This window comes from Hermetia illucens, chromosome 2 (genome assembly GCF_905115235.1).
Source record: "Hermetia illucens chromosome 2, iHerIll2.2.curated.20191125, whole genome shotgun sequence".
Classification (NCBI taxonomy): domain Eukaryota; kingdom Metazoa; phylum Arthropoda; class Insecta; order Diptera; family Stratiomyidae; genus Hermetia; species Hermetia illucens.
In genome coordinates, this window is record NC_051850.1 from 33,806,004 (window position 1) to 33,819,834 (window position 13,831).

At 45.4% G+C, this 13,831-nt stretch overlaps 2 protein-coding genes across 4 annotated transcripts in view; one reads left to right on the forward strand and one right to left on the reverse strand.

Annotated features, from left to right (window-relative positions):
• Positions 1-4,205: 4,205 nt before the first annotated feature.
• Positions 4,206-4,965, reverse strand: LOC119647437. Its single transcript, XM_038048357.1, has 2 exons — positions 4,806-4,965; positions 4,206-4,727 (listed from the first exon to the last, which is right to left on the reverse strand). The coding sequence occupies exons 1-2, from the start codon at positions 4,926-4,928 to the stop codon at positions 4,473-4,475; spliced, it is 378 nt and encodes a 125-aa protein (XP_037904285.1). The 5' UTR covers positions 4,929-4,965; the 3' UTR covers positions 4,206-4,472.
• A 60-nt stretch (positions 4,966-5,025) lies between these two features.
• LOC119647435 (DENN domain-containing protein 5B) overlaps positions 5,026-13,831 on the forward strand; it is a 67,598-nt gene continuing 58,792 nt past the window's right edge. For all 3 annotated transcript variants that reach the window (XM_038048352.1, XM_038048353.1, XM_038048354.1), the window contains exon 1: positions 5,026-5,412. In XM_038048352.1, the coding sequence (XP_037904280.1) occupies positions 5,052-5,412 (361 nt within the window). In that variant the 5' untranslated portion in view covers positions 5,026-5,051. The remainder of the gene's footprint in view (positions 5,413-13,831) is intronic.

Sequence of the window (13,831 nt, forward strand, 5' to 3'; positions counted from 1 at the left end):
GATCACGTCCTGATAGAACGCCGTCACCTCTCAGCCTTAATCAATGTCAGGACATATAGATTCGGATCACTATCTCATTGGCACGGTGCTCCGAGCTCGAATAACAACACCACCCAGAATCCCCTCTGACAATGAGGTGAGCGTGAATACTGAAGCCATCCACAACACAGCCCTCCGCGACACCTACAAGAGGGAAATGGATGCCGCAATAACCGCAGTCAACAAAGATCCTGGAGATGACGCATCAACAAATGATCATCACAACCACTTGAAGAACGTTATCATTGATACGGCCACAAAGATACTTGGCCACAAGAAAAGTCAAAACGGCTGGTTTGACGATGAATGTTAGCTAGCTATGAAACGGAAGAATGCTGCATACCGAGTAATGTTGCATTGTCAAAGAACGCGGGCACGTGCAGAGACTTATCATGAACTCCGTCGAGCGGAGAAGCAACTTCAAAGACGGAAAAAGGAAGCCTGGGAGATCAAACAGGTCTGTAAACTATAAAAGTACAGGGAGCAACCGCACCAGGCGCGGAAGTTTTACCAACAAGTCAGCAGGATGAAGTTTTATACACCTCGATGCTCATCCTGCCGAGGCAAAGAGGGAAAACTCCGAGACAAAGAGGGAAAACTCCGAGACAAAGAGGGAAATCTCCGAAATTTCCGACAGAATGGGCATATTGGAGCAATGGGTTGAATATTTTGATGAACTACTGAACAACCAAAACACCGGCGAGTTGGAGGTCCCGCCAACTGAAGACGACGGACAAATGCTGCCACCACCAAGCATGGAAGAAACAGTCCCAGCAATTCATCGGCTTGAAAACCATAAGTCGCCAGGAGCCGATGGAATTACAGCCGAATTGGTTAAATATGGAGGCGACCAATTACACCAAGTGGTTCATCAACTGATGCTCAAAGTATGGGACAGCGATTCAATGCCTGACGACTGGCAACGAGGCATTATCTGTCCCATACATAAAAAGGGAGATATCACACAGTGCAGCAATTATAGAGGTATCACATTGCTGAGTACCATCTATAAGATATCCTCCACTATCTTGCTAGGCCGGATAGCCCCATACGCTCAGAACATCATTGGCCCATACCAAAGAGGCTTCACTCCAGGCAAATCAGCAACAGATCAGATTTTCTCTCTGCGGCAAGCGATGGAAAAACTGTTGGAATATGGACAACAGTTGCACCATCTGTTCATCGATTTTAAAGCCGCCTATGATAGCATAGCCAGGGTAAAACTATACACGGCCATGAGGGAATTCGGTATCCCGACGAAATTAATAAGACTGACTAGGCTGACCCTGACCAATGTGGGAGGCCAGATAAAAGCAGCAGGATCACTCTCAAGACCATTCGACATCAACAACGGTCTACGACAAGGGGATGCCCTATCATGCGTCCTCTTTAACCTGGCCCTCGAGAAAGTGATCCGTGATGCCGAGGTAAATGCAAGAGGTGCGATCCTCTTCAAGTCCACCCAACTACTGGCCTATGCTGACGATATCGACATCATGGAAAGAACCACCCGAGATGTACAAACTGCCTTCATCCAGATCGAGCAGGCGGCGATTGATGCGAGATCTTGGGCTGCACATCAATGAAGGCAAGACAAAATACACTGGTCAAACACAAACACGAAGAAGAATAAGGATAGGAGAATACAACTTTGAGACCGTTGACAATTTCTCCTATCTAGGGTCGAAAATCACAACCGATAACAACTACGATGATGAAATCCGCGCACGGTTGTTGATAGCCAATAGAGCCTATTTCAGCTTACTAAAACTGTTTCGCTCGAAACGTCTCACCTTACTGTACAAGACAATGATCTTGCCAGTTCTTATGTATTCCTCGAAAACCTGGGTTCCTAGCAAAAAAAATTGCGAACTTTTGGCCGCGTTCGAGTGAACAATCCTCCGAGGAATTTTTGGCCCCCTACATGAGAATGGACGATTCCGTAGCCTACATAACGACGAAATTTATGAGCGATACCATGACCGTCAGGTTGTGGATAAAATCCGGCTCAATAGGTTACGGTGGGCGGGTCACTTAATCCGTATGGATGATCCAGCCTGGAAAGTCTATAAGGGCAATATCTATGGTAGAAAAGGAAGACGAGGCAGACCCTGCCTGAGATGGAGCGATGGCGTAGGTCAAGACGCCAGACAGCTTTTGGGGATATCGAATTGGTGGACCTTGGCGCAAAACCGGGATGTCTGGAGTGCCTTATTAAGGCAGACCTAGACCGAATACCGGTTGTTGCGCCGTTGACGATGATAAGGTGGAATTCGGGAACCCTTGTCTGAGGGGTAAATAGCATCAGCTCGGCTTTGGTTGAATTTATACCGGAAAAAGTTTTTATAGCCCAGCCGATTTTATCCTCGGTAATGCCGATTTGGTAATGTCACATAACTGTAGCTCCACACCCTCCAAGTAAGGCTCTGGCCCACAGTCCTCCTCGCTAGCAGGAAGTGGATTTGAACTAGTAACTCCAGGATCTCAGCAGAAGTTTCCGGAACCTTCCGACTTTTTAAGAATGGATGGTCATGAGACTTTAAAGGCTGTTTCGAATGTTTTTTCCAGTTCTCCATCCTAAAAATCCCATTGTCGATTAGTAGGGTGATATCAAATACCTCCCCTAAGCGTCACAGTTATCCGAGCTGGCCCCGACGAAGTTTTCCCCTAAAATGAATATCAGCAGATTAACTAAGACGCACTTCGAGTTCTGCAGATTTATCTGCACTACCCCAGCACTATCGGCTTGTATAGGGGGTTCGTCAGTCCCCGTCGGGCTGTCGATCTTCATCTCCTCCAACAGCACGTTGGCGTCGTCCGGTTTCATGGAACGGAACACTTGCATCTTTGCGTTCCTGAGTCCGAGTCGCAGTTTGTGATCCGCCTTTTCCAGTGCCTGCAAGCCATTTATGCGGAGTAGAAAAGGTCTTAGCGACGCAAGAACAAAGAACTGGTCCTCGCGTTACATGACATGGAACCCACAGGCCATAGTGGTAAAATCAAAACAGGGTATGTATCCCCCATGTAGTCCAGGATATGTTCGATACTCATCTCCAATAGCCTGTCTTCAACACTGATCGATATCTCCGACGCCAATTTGCCGCTAACGCCACATAAAAGTGATTCGTGGCCACGTCGCTGAAAGGTCCCACTATTCATGCCTGGTCGGTTGGCCGTTGCTGTTTCACTGCCCATCTGCTCCTTTTGTTTACTTTTGGACCTCATCTTGAGATCGATTACTCTTGAAGGCGGTACCTTTCTCTTTTTCGTGGTTTCCAAGGTGTTTGTTATTGTATTCTTCAAAAATCGCCTTGTATAGCGTGGTCCTTTCCATCGCGCCTGTCGATATTACCAGTCTCCTTATTCTTTATAATCTAATTCTCTTAAGTAGAATTCTAGTAGACTTCCTCTTTTTCATTGGCTTCCAATGGCCGACGTCGATGGTTTCGGGTTAAGAGTGCTGTGGCTGGTAACTTGCCCTGTTGTACCCTGTTTGACGACAGTAGTTTTCAAGCTGGAAACTACTACTTACCCGCCATCTTGCTCTCGGAGGTCCTTGTTGTTGGGTTGAGCACAGCGATGCTGCGGCTTGCACCGACTGCAAGACATGCAACAAGTGACTTCCCCTAGGTGGATGTCATCAGCTTGTCCTCCGATGATGCGCTTGGCATCACCATCTCTTCTTCATCAATCCTTAGTTTGTTCGTTTTAAATTGAAATCCATGTCTTGCTCCCACGAGTACTCCGGGGCAAATGTTTTTCAATTGCAGGGTGGGCGATCCTCGGATTGTTGCTTCGGTTTATTGCCAGATCAGCTTGCTCCTAGAACATGATCAGCAGGCAAACATATCCTCGTCAGTTGAATGAAACTACGCCACCATAAGGGGTCCTGTGGAGGCTTGCCTAATTATGCAACTTTGACCTAAAGCATAATCAAACCAATCCGCCACACTGACATGTGTTAGGGCAGCAAACGATTCCAACCATCTCCATCGGTCTAGCAATTGTCTTTCCTTTATCAGGCATTTCAAAAAACGTTTCAATTGGCTATAAACAAAGATTTCACTAATTCACTAGATACCGAAATTGCCCATAAAAAATTCAATATTTCTCAAAAATGATAGCGGAACAAAAATTCTGATATTCATTAAATATATAGATATATATATATTTTTATATTTTTATTTTTATGCATATTCTATTAGTATCTCTTTTTTTTAAACCAATACGATATTACCCTTATCAATATTTTAATTATTTTAAAACAATGTCAACAAGCCAACTTCTCTCCCCCTTTAATTCCTCAATATCAGTGTTTCCCAAACTCAATAAATTACGTTCCTTTCCCACAACATTCCTTCAATACACAGATGTGAAAGTACTTTGACAGCAGTCATATCGGGATCGCTTCCAATTAGAAAAGTGAATTAGATTCAATCAAGCGCGAGAGTGGACGTCATAACAACGCGCATTCGGGAAATCTCTTGATTTTCTCTGTTTTTCGGATGGAATAAATCATTTTGTGAACGCGAAAAGTCTTCACCTTGCATCACATCCACTAGATTCGCTGCCGAAGATCTTCGAGTGTGCACTGTTTTCACGTGAAAGCGCAGAAAAGAGCGAGCGCTCGGTAGTTTGTTGGAAGAAGAAAGCCATTGTGAGTTGGGTCGCGAGTTTTTGCTGGGCATCTGCGATGAAAATGAGTCTCAAGTGATAAGAAAATCAGTGTTTAGTGTTGGCGCAAGCTTGGGTGATATTCTACTTACGTAGTCGCCTATCAGTAGCAATTTCTCGCGAAAATGAAAGATGATATAAATTGAGAAGGTGAAGTGCGTGCGTCGTGATTCTGCTCGCCGTCCGATTTCCCAAAAATCAGGGGCGAATACCATGCTACCCCCGTCAACAGCGCGCGACGTTGGAAAATCAATTTTAAACGCGTACGACGTCGCTACATAGAAAGGCGACTTTCAACTTGAAATTTCCGCTGTCGTAGCCAATTTTGACGCCCCCGAATGCCAAACATGACGGAAAAGAGTTCGACGACCACCAACAAGGCGGAGAACAAGAGCTCCAACAACGGGACCAGCACGGCCGCGTCCTCGACAACCGATTGCTCGTCGACTGCCTCGCCATCCCCCAGCTCGACGCCCGGCTCGTCTGGGGCTCCTACGGTCGCGACCTCATCCTCCACCACGTCGTCGGTTGCCTGCGATACAGGCAGCTCCTCAACAATTAAAACCCACTCTCAGGACACCCCATCCCCAGTGCCCGTCGCCATGAAGAAGGACGACCCAGCGCTCACTCGCTTCGCCGACTACTTTGTTATCTGCGGTCTTGACCTCGACACCGGATTAGAGCCTGATCGCTACGCTGGTAAGTAGCATTCGAGACGCATTTTCACACTTTCCACTCCTCACTGGCCACGCGAGAAATTGCCAGTAATTTTTCGTGCTCAAAACATTCACATTTCTGTCTTGATGTGTTGTTTCTTTGGCATTATCTCCGCTCTTCCCGCCCCATTCTTCGCCCGCTCCTTCATTTGCCACTTCGAACTGCTGCAGTTCGGCTCGGTGTGCAGAGAAGCATCTAAACATTCGCTTACTCCCCGTCCATCCACGGCTCGTTGCTTGTTATTATTCGCCACTTTCGATTTTAATTGCGCTGACCCGAAAACTAAAGTGAAAAAATTTTACATTTCTTCTCGTCGACTTTGATGATGATAATGGCGATGGGTCTAGTGGAGCGGAATCGAACGTGCGGCAATCAATTTCTACTTCGTTCGCTGACCAAACTCGGTGCATTGCGACCCAGGGACGGGCGGCCAGTGAAGCGCGGAGATGGCTCGATTGGACGACCCCCGTCTCTTCCAAATTAATTCCAATTTATTTATGAACCTCCGGTCGCGTTGCTTCCATTTTTCGATGGCGATAGTCGGACGATGTCTTCACTATTCACGATAGTGGATTGCAACCAGTGTTCGGTGGACAGTGAAATTTTCAATATTTGCAAAGTCACCAAAATCTCATAATGGATGAATTTCCGTGATTTGTTAAGCCAATTTCCCGTCTGAAAGTAACGCTTTGTAGGGCAAGCATACCAAAAAAATTGTCACTTTCTGCCATGGAATGAGAAGAGTTCGATGACTCTTCAGGCAGAGTACAGTGTCTTTTGCCTTGAATTGGGCTGGTTACTCCTTTGCTCCATATCCCTAGCCAAGGTATCTTATCTCTCCCTCTAGAGATCTAATCTAAAGTTTACATTCTTCTTTCAAAAAACGACAAAAATACCGGCAAAACAAAACGTTTATTATTGATTTAAATTTATTGTATTGCCTTCAAATTAGGCGCTTTCCGACTCCGAAGACGGAGAAGAAGGAGCTAATGTAGATTACGCCTGTCCGCGTAACTAAGCTTTACACCCTGTGGTCACGAGCCAATGACACCAATCTGAGCCTCTTCCGTGTGACTCTCAGCTCTGAAGCAGAGGCCAAATTAGTCACTAAACAAAATATCAAAATAACAAAATTTATCAACGGATTAGCTGGGAGAAACTCCGAAAAGGATACGTCACCCAATGTTTCAATTGCTAACAATTTGGCCACGTATCCTCAAACAGCGGATACGACCCCAGATGCGTGAAATGTGCGAGCCTACACGTCTCCAGCGACTGCCCCCGTTCGAATGTAGAAGGCAACGCCGAAAAGGAGTCGGCGGCACCCCTCAAATATGCAAACTGTGGCCAACTGGGTCACCCTGCCACCTTCTTTAAGTGCCTACGTAGGCTGGAATCAATCCAGCGCAAAGAGAGAGACAAAAGCATCCCATACTCCCGATCTGCTTCGTTCTTCCCCAACTTTGACAGACCCTCGTCTGTTCGTGTCTCTCAACCTAGCACTCTGCCTCATGCCAAATGGACCGCCCCTCCCTCACTGACTCCGTCTTTCGCCGCAGTGGCCAAGGGTCAATCAATACCCGAAACCCTTAGCCCTTTATCGCCCCCAAATTCTTCCATTCCCAGGGGCTTCTTCATGGAAGCCAGGTCCCTATTCAATAAGTCATTCTCTTCTCTGTGGAACACAATCTCTGACTTCTATCTCAACTATCTTCGTCTCCCCCTGAAGACAAACCCGAAGCGTACTTATAATTCCTCTTCAAATTGCTAGGCAACCAAAATGAAGGTGCTCACACTCAACACTAATTCGCCCATTTCTAACGACACACGTTTCGCTCTCCACAAGCTTCTCGAGGATTCCGATCCCAACCTCGTTCTCCGAAACGAAATCAGACTGGGTGAAGGCGCTAACGTAAAACTACATATTCCCGGTTACAGTACTTTCCGCAACGACGCGGGCAGAGGCACAGATCCCTACTAATCAAAGCGGGACTTACAGCAAATATCATCCCATCGGCTGCAGTGGCATCAAACCGCCTGTTAGCAGTAGTTAGACTTCCTGTCACGGATGGTGACGTCCCCTGAGTCCTAATCGGCTCTCTTTACTTCCCGGGCGGCACAGGTCATCACCTCATTCCCATTCTGGCCGATTTCTGGGAAATCGCGACCAGTTTCGATGCCTTCATTCTCGGCGGTGTCCTCAGTGCGAGGCACGTACCTTGGGGCGACTCAGTTAACAACGAAAACGGCAAAGTGCTCTTCGATTGGTTTCAGTCATGCCCACTTCTTAGCGCGAATATCATTAACGCGGAAGTGTCATCTTTTCCTCGCGGGCCTTTTTCCCTAGATGACTTTATAATCTCGTCCAATATCTCTACATGTGTCACTAGCTGCTCCTCTTTGGCAGCCCACTCCGACCATCATGCCCTCAGCCTCTCTCTACATCTACAGCAAATTCTCCCTTCACTCCACCATCCACATAAATGCAGATCCTTCAATCTGACAAACTGAGACGATTTCCAACGCGACTTAGCCAGTGCGCTGGGCCCTCCCTTGGACAAATCGCGCATTCACTCTAATGTTGAGCTAGATACATACATCCGGAAAGTCAACACTGCCTTGGAAACTACAATTGACAAACACTCTCCAGTTAAAGAACCTAGTTACTACAAATACGGGTGCCTTTCCCCCTCAATCCTCCTCTTAGTCAGCGATAGAAACAAACTACTACAGCGCAAGAAAAGATTATTTCACCGGTTACGGAACAGTGCAACGTTGATTACCGTCTCTTCTCCGAGATCATCAAAGACCTGTCCAGCAAAATCAATGGAGCTATTCGGTCCGAACTGAATGCATCTTACAAGAAACTCCTCAAATCCCTCAAACCTGGCCCACAAGTTTTCTCAATAATTAATCGATTGTCTGTTATTGATATTGATGCCTCCCTCTTGTTTTGCAGAGGTTACTTCGGGGTTGCCATTGATTAGTTAATTGTTTGCATTTGAACTGGATTCTGGGCAACGGTTGGTTTGAGCCTCGCATTGAGCCTGTACCATTTCTTCGTGTTGTGTTGGAGTGATGACCAAGAGTATTAGATCTCTCGAAAGCCTTGTTGATGGTTACTTTGAGGGAACTTATGGTCGCTTGAAGTGACGTGATTAACGCCTTTAGTTCCCGGATTAGCTCTTCCTAGGATCAGTTCTTCATCACCGCTTCCTCGCGTTGCTTCAGGAGGCGTAAGTTCTGCTTCCTATGGCTTCCGTTTTCCGGAATTGTTGCAAGATCTTTAATGATTTCATCGGAGTCGTTAGCCAATCTTACTTTATTGTCCGTTGGTATAGTCGTTTCCGACATCATCGCATCCTTAAACTCAGATTTGAGTTCTTCAATTGTCTTGCTAGCTTTTATCTTGCGACGCTTCCCTTTAACTACTTGGAAGTTGCCCTCTGGGAGCGGGTTCGTTTTTGCACTATGCACAATTTTTACGGTGACCAACGGTCAGGAAGGTTTTGTTGTGTTTTCGTTGGGTTCGTCAAGGAATCATGTACTATGAGGTACTCGTCTAAGGCAAAACTCTTAACTGGCTGTCAATTATTGGACCGCCAAAAGAAAGCGATCGCCCAGATTCAACTAATATCATCTGGTCAACGCCAGACCACATATTTCATGATAATCCATCCGCCAAATGCTAAGGAAGTTTGGTTGGGAAATGTCCATATCCTGTAGTTTCTGGATAATAAGAATTTTATACTGATGGACGATTCTCTTGAAAAAGGCTCTGGCAACGCAACTCATCAGCTTGTTTAATCCTCGATCGCTTCGGACTTCTCAGATGCCCCAATGGTGGGTAAACCAGATAGCTTAGGTCGGAAGTGAAGAGGCTAAAAAGAAGAAAAAAGGCAAGTAAATTTCAGCATAGGAACACCCATAAAATTACCTATAAGCTAATCCACGACAACAAGGAACTGACCAGCGATAGCATGACATGATTATGGTATCATCGAGTTTCTCACAGAGTAATTGGGCTATCACGAGTATTTTCACAAACTTAAATTGGACGATTCGTCTGACTGTTCAAGTTGCAATGATATTTCAGAGCACACAGAGCCGATTTCTTTCGCCGCCGGAAATGGATAAATGAAAGGGAAAACCGTGTAGAAAATTAGGTGGAATGATCTTCTTCTAAAACGCTATAGCCCGATGTCGGTTTTTGTCCTCCACAGTTCTCGGTCGATGCGGCCGTATTCTTCAATACCAAAAACCGAACAGGGTGTAACTTACGTTGTCTACCGAGTCCTCTCACGTGTTTGGCGAGTTTTCTTGGTTATGGTTCACCTTTTACCATTCCAGTGGTTTGCATTGCATAGCACAGTCCGTAATGAAATTTTCGCCTTTCTTAATATGTGACTTAACCATTGCCACTTTCGTATTCTAATCTACATGTCCACAGGCCCATACGGCAGAGAAGTTCTTGGTTTGTTATTACCTCAGGCCAGAAAATCTCGGTAATATGCGATGATGAAAGCGAGTATAGAAGCACAGAGAGAACATTGACGCATGCAATTCTAAGCAAAAAATATTAAGTAGTATTTTTTTCCAATTTTTTAGCGCTTTAGTTGCCACAGGCATTTTAATTGTTAAAAAAAATCGCCAGCTTAACATGGCTAAGATTACAATAACTCAAAAACTGTGATAGCTAGAGCGTTAGGATAGAGAATCCCAATCGTTCGCCTTTCCCAAGGTCAATCTAAGAATGCATTCAATAGAGCGTAATATTCCCTCTTAACACCGGTTAGCTTTCCTAATTACTCGTCTCAATTTCATTATTCCCATCCCGACATTCTGGCAGCTGCCACTTGAAGTTCAAGGTCGGGGCCGGACTTTCCAATTTAGCTCGCGTGTTGATTATTCGTTAGGTGCACGCAAAATCTCGTGTTGATTGGATTTCAGATCCGGCGCGGATACCCATCTCGGTAAAGGACACGTGATTTTTTGTAAAATAACACGTAAGGTATCGAAGGGCTCAAATGATTCCCCCACAGTCCCAAGTCCGATTAGCATAGAGGCATGGAAGCACGTGTCGACGGAGCACTTCGATGGAACTTCAATATTTGCGGGCAGACCTTCACGGTCAATTTCGCAATCTTTTTAGGTTGGGATTGCTCTTCCTCTTGGTTATATTCAGGCACTAGGATGGTCTTTTGACCATCGCAATTGGATTCTTTCATTCCAACTTATGTACGTGTTTCAAGATTTACAGAAACCACCAATTCTCTCCCTTCCACTTTTTACGTCTATTCTCCCGGATAGTGTACTTCCAAGAGACTTTATATGGACTTCACTCTAGAGTTCGTGTAATTCCATGCAGTTTCCTAAAAGAGTCAAACTTGGCCGACTCGTCTCTTTTAAGGACTCTACACAACCTTGAAGTCCCTTTTTCGCCTTCCAGTTCCTCATGGTATGATCTAAAGGAGTCCCGTTTCGAATGATTTCCGAGACGCTTGTGTTCAATTGATCTTTTATCGCCACAGGAGTCCTTTGCCCAGTCCGTTTTCCTAGGATTCTGTCTTTGGATTTTAATCTGTCTGCCTTCAATAGCCAGACTAAATTCTAAGTAACGGCGACCTGAGAGTGAGACTTCGTCTAGTACCCGCCAGCCCCTACTCAACTCTAGTGCACCCTACGTTCGCAGTCATGAGACATTTGTTCCCGGGGTGGATGTCATCACCTATGGCATGTTACGCAGTCTAAGAATGCTCACACACAACTATTGGAGCCTCTAAACTCTCTAGGGATGCAGAAATGGGTGCAGCCAGAGTGGAGAATCATAAGTGTAGTACCATCCAAAAAAGGAGCAAAGATATCATGGTCATCCGCAACTTCAGACCAATCTCGTTCAATCAACGTAGTGGCGAAAACCCTTAATGGAATAATCAAGGATCGGATTTGGTATGTTTGCCAAGCTAAAGTTAGGCTCACTGTCTTTTCCTTTGACATCCAAGATGCCTGCTATAAGGTTAATCTGAACCATCTGCAATATAGCTTTCATTCTCATGCTATTCCTACGGACATTTCGATTACGCGGATCCAAGACTTCCTCTCCTCACTGAATGCCGGGAATTGCATTTGGATGATGCTAGAGTTCAAAGTTAGGTCGAAAATTGCTCCAATTTATATGAACATTAACTGTTCTGTCCACGTGAATCCAATTTACCCGAAGTGTCTAGTCTACAAATTTCCCACTTGGTTACTCTTCTTCCAAGAGTAATTGAAAATAAATGGCACTTGCTGTAAAGGCAGTGTAATTACCCTGAAACCGACGCAATATTTCACCAGGTCAGTAGCCAGTACCGTTCTCCATACACCACTCTAATTGCAGAACTAGTAGTTACTTAGTTCGGCTAACTCGTTCACACAATTACTACAACCCAACCGACGATTATTCAACAAAACACATCCAACTTGCAGCTAACGGAAGTTGTTTGTTGACTAAGACTCGTTTTCTTTCTGTTCCTCTGAAATAAGCATTTCCTCCCCAGAGTAATTGCCAAAAATATACCCAAAAGGCAGCGAACAAGACCACATCTAGCTCATAAGCGCCCATAAATCTCCTGATTTCCATTTTTTCATCGAGTTAACGCGAAAGAATCAAGTCTTGGAACTCCACTTTTCGCCGACACAACAAAGTATCTACGTCCGTACGCAGTTCGGAAAATGCGAAAGAGAAGAAAACAACGTTACGGATCATAGTCCATGGGACGAGTTTCTGGGGAGTGCTTGGGAAGATATCCACAGACAATGGATTTGGTCGCTTCATTGCAAAAAGTGATGATGCAAAATGTAAATACAATATTTCTGTAGACTAGTACGAGTATCTGGTATGTGGAGGCTAGGCTATCTTAAATTGTTGGATTGGTTGCGCTCATGTTGAAACTTTGTTAGATACACTTGGTAAGCTGCAGCACTTGGAAAGCCTTCTCGGTTCTTGGCATGACAGGGAGAATTGAGTGTATGTAAATGCCGTCGTCGTGAGGTCGGACGGGTCGTGCATATGGATCAAATGAATGGAATTAATTGGAGAGAAAAACAACAATTTGTGGATGATTGATGAAATGTATTTATGGGAAAGTGATTCAAAACCTTTTGGGGTTTTGAATCCAGCCCTGCAGACTATTGATAATTTTGGCAATCTTTCAAAAAGGCCCTTCCTTAAATCAACTGTTCTGCAAGCCGACTCATGAAAATTTTAAACTATGTTTTGTTACACTAATAAAAGATATTTCCATGAACATTCGAGAATGTTACTATCATCGATAGATAGAAGAGTGCCCTCAAAGTCGCTTGGGAGCTCTGTTAGGCTTATATAATAGGAAAAGGGTCACCTATGAAAAGTAGGAGACTAAAATTCATAATTCATCTGGAACACTGAGCGCCGTTCCAAATAGCATCTCGACTAGTGAAGCTTGAATGTCCTTTTTGAAAGCTGTTCGGAGGCCAAAGGGGTTGGTAGTAGCCAAGGGACGTCGCAATTGCACATGAGTCCGGCCTTGAGCCTTCGTTGGAAGCACCCAACATATCGTTCGATTGCGGGTGATACGCCATTCTTCGGATGCCATTAGCTCCAGGAAGCTTGGGCACGCTTGCTTTTCGTAGGCGGACAAATTGAAGCCCTCACGCGGGGATAGGCCAGGCTGTGAAGTCTATCGGAAGCTTTCCTAAATAGGCCGGCCGGGAAATCAGACACCGGCGAGTGCTGTTTTGCTGCTTCGAAATTAAGCTTCTGCCTGGGGTGTCCAGGGTAAGCGGAATTTCCAACCTTGGTGGGTAGTCTCTTGAGAAGTTCAATCAGTGACGCTAATATGCCAATCACCTTCGCAACAGCTCGGCAGCTGTCTGTGGTCTTAGAAAATCCTCGATTGCATGGATCTTGCGAGAAGGAGACCTGATATCGTCCGAAGAGAGTGTAGCCGAGATACTCTACCTTCCCTCTTACCTATTGCAACAAATGCTCAATGGTAAGCAATGGGATGGGAGAGACCATTGACTAGACGATGGTTCGAGGCGATGTCCGACAAGCCTGCGTGGGCGTTCAATGATTGGGGGCTCGTTGTGTGACGAGATGCATTGGAAGATCTGGAAGCGAAATGTATGTGCTCCTTGATTGTCGTCCTTGAATTTTTTAAGAGAACCACTTAGCGACGTCCGAGTTCTTCCGAAAGAGTGGCAACTCCGGAAATAATGGAAACGCTGGGGAGCGGAAGTAGTTTTCACGTTCCCGTACGAGGCAGCTTTATCACTTTCTCTGATTGCTGCTGTTATGTATTTCTACGCTTGCGTTTGTGCCTGGTGGCACCAACCTCAATGTGGGTGCTTTCAATTGATTGCCTGGTCAAAAATACGA

Bases quoted from the DNA above. Each gene is read 5' to 3' on its own strand.
- LOC119647437 (XM_038048357.1), bottom strand. From the start codon at position 4,928: ATGGTATTCGCCCCTGATTTTTGGGAAATCGGACGGCGAGCAGAATCA. The intron at 4,728-4,805 runs GTAAGTAGAATA...TTTTCATCGCAG, and splicing joins TGCTACTGATAGGCGACTAC to ATGCCCAGCAAAAACTCGCG.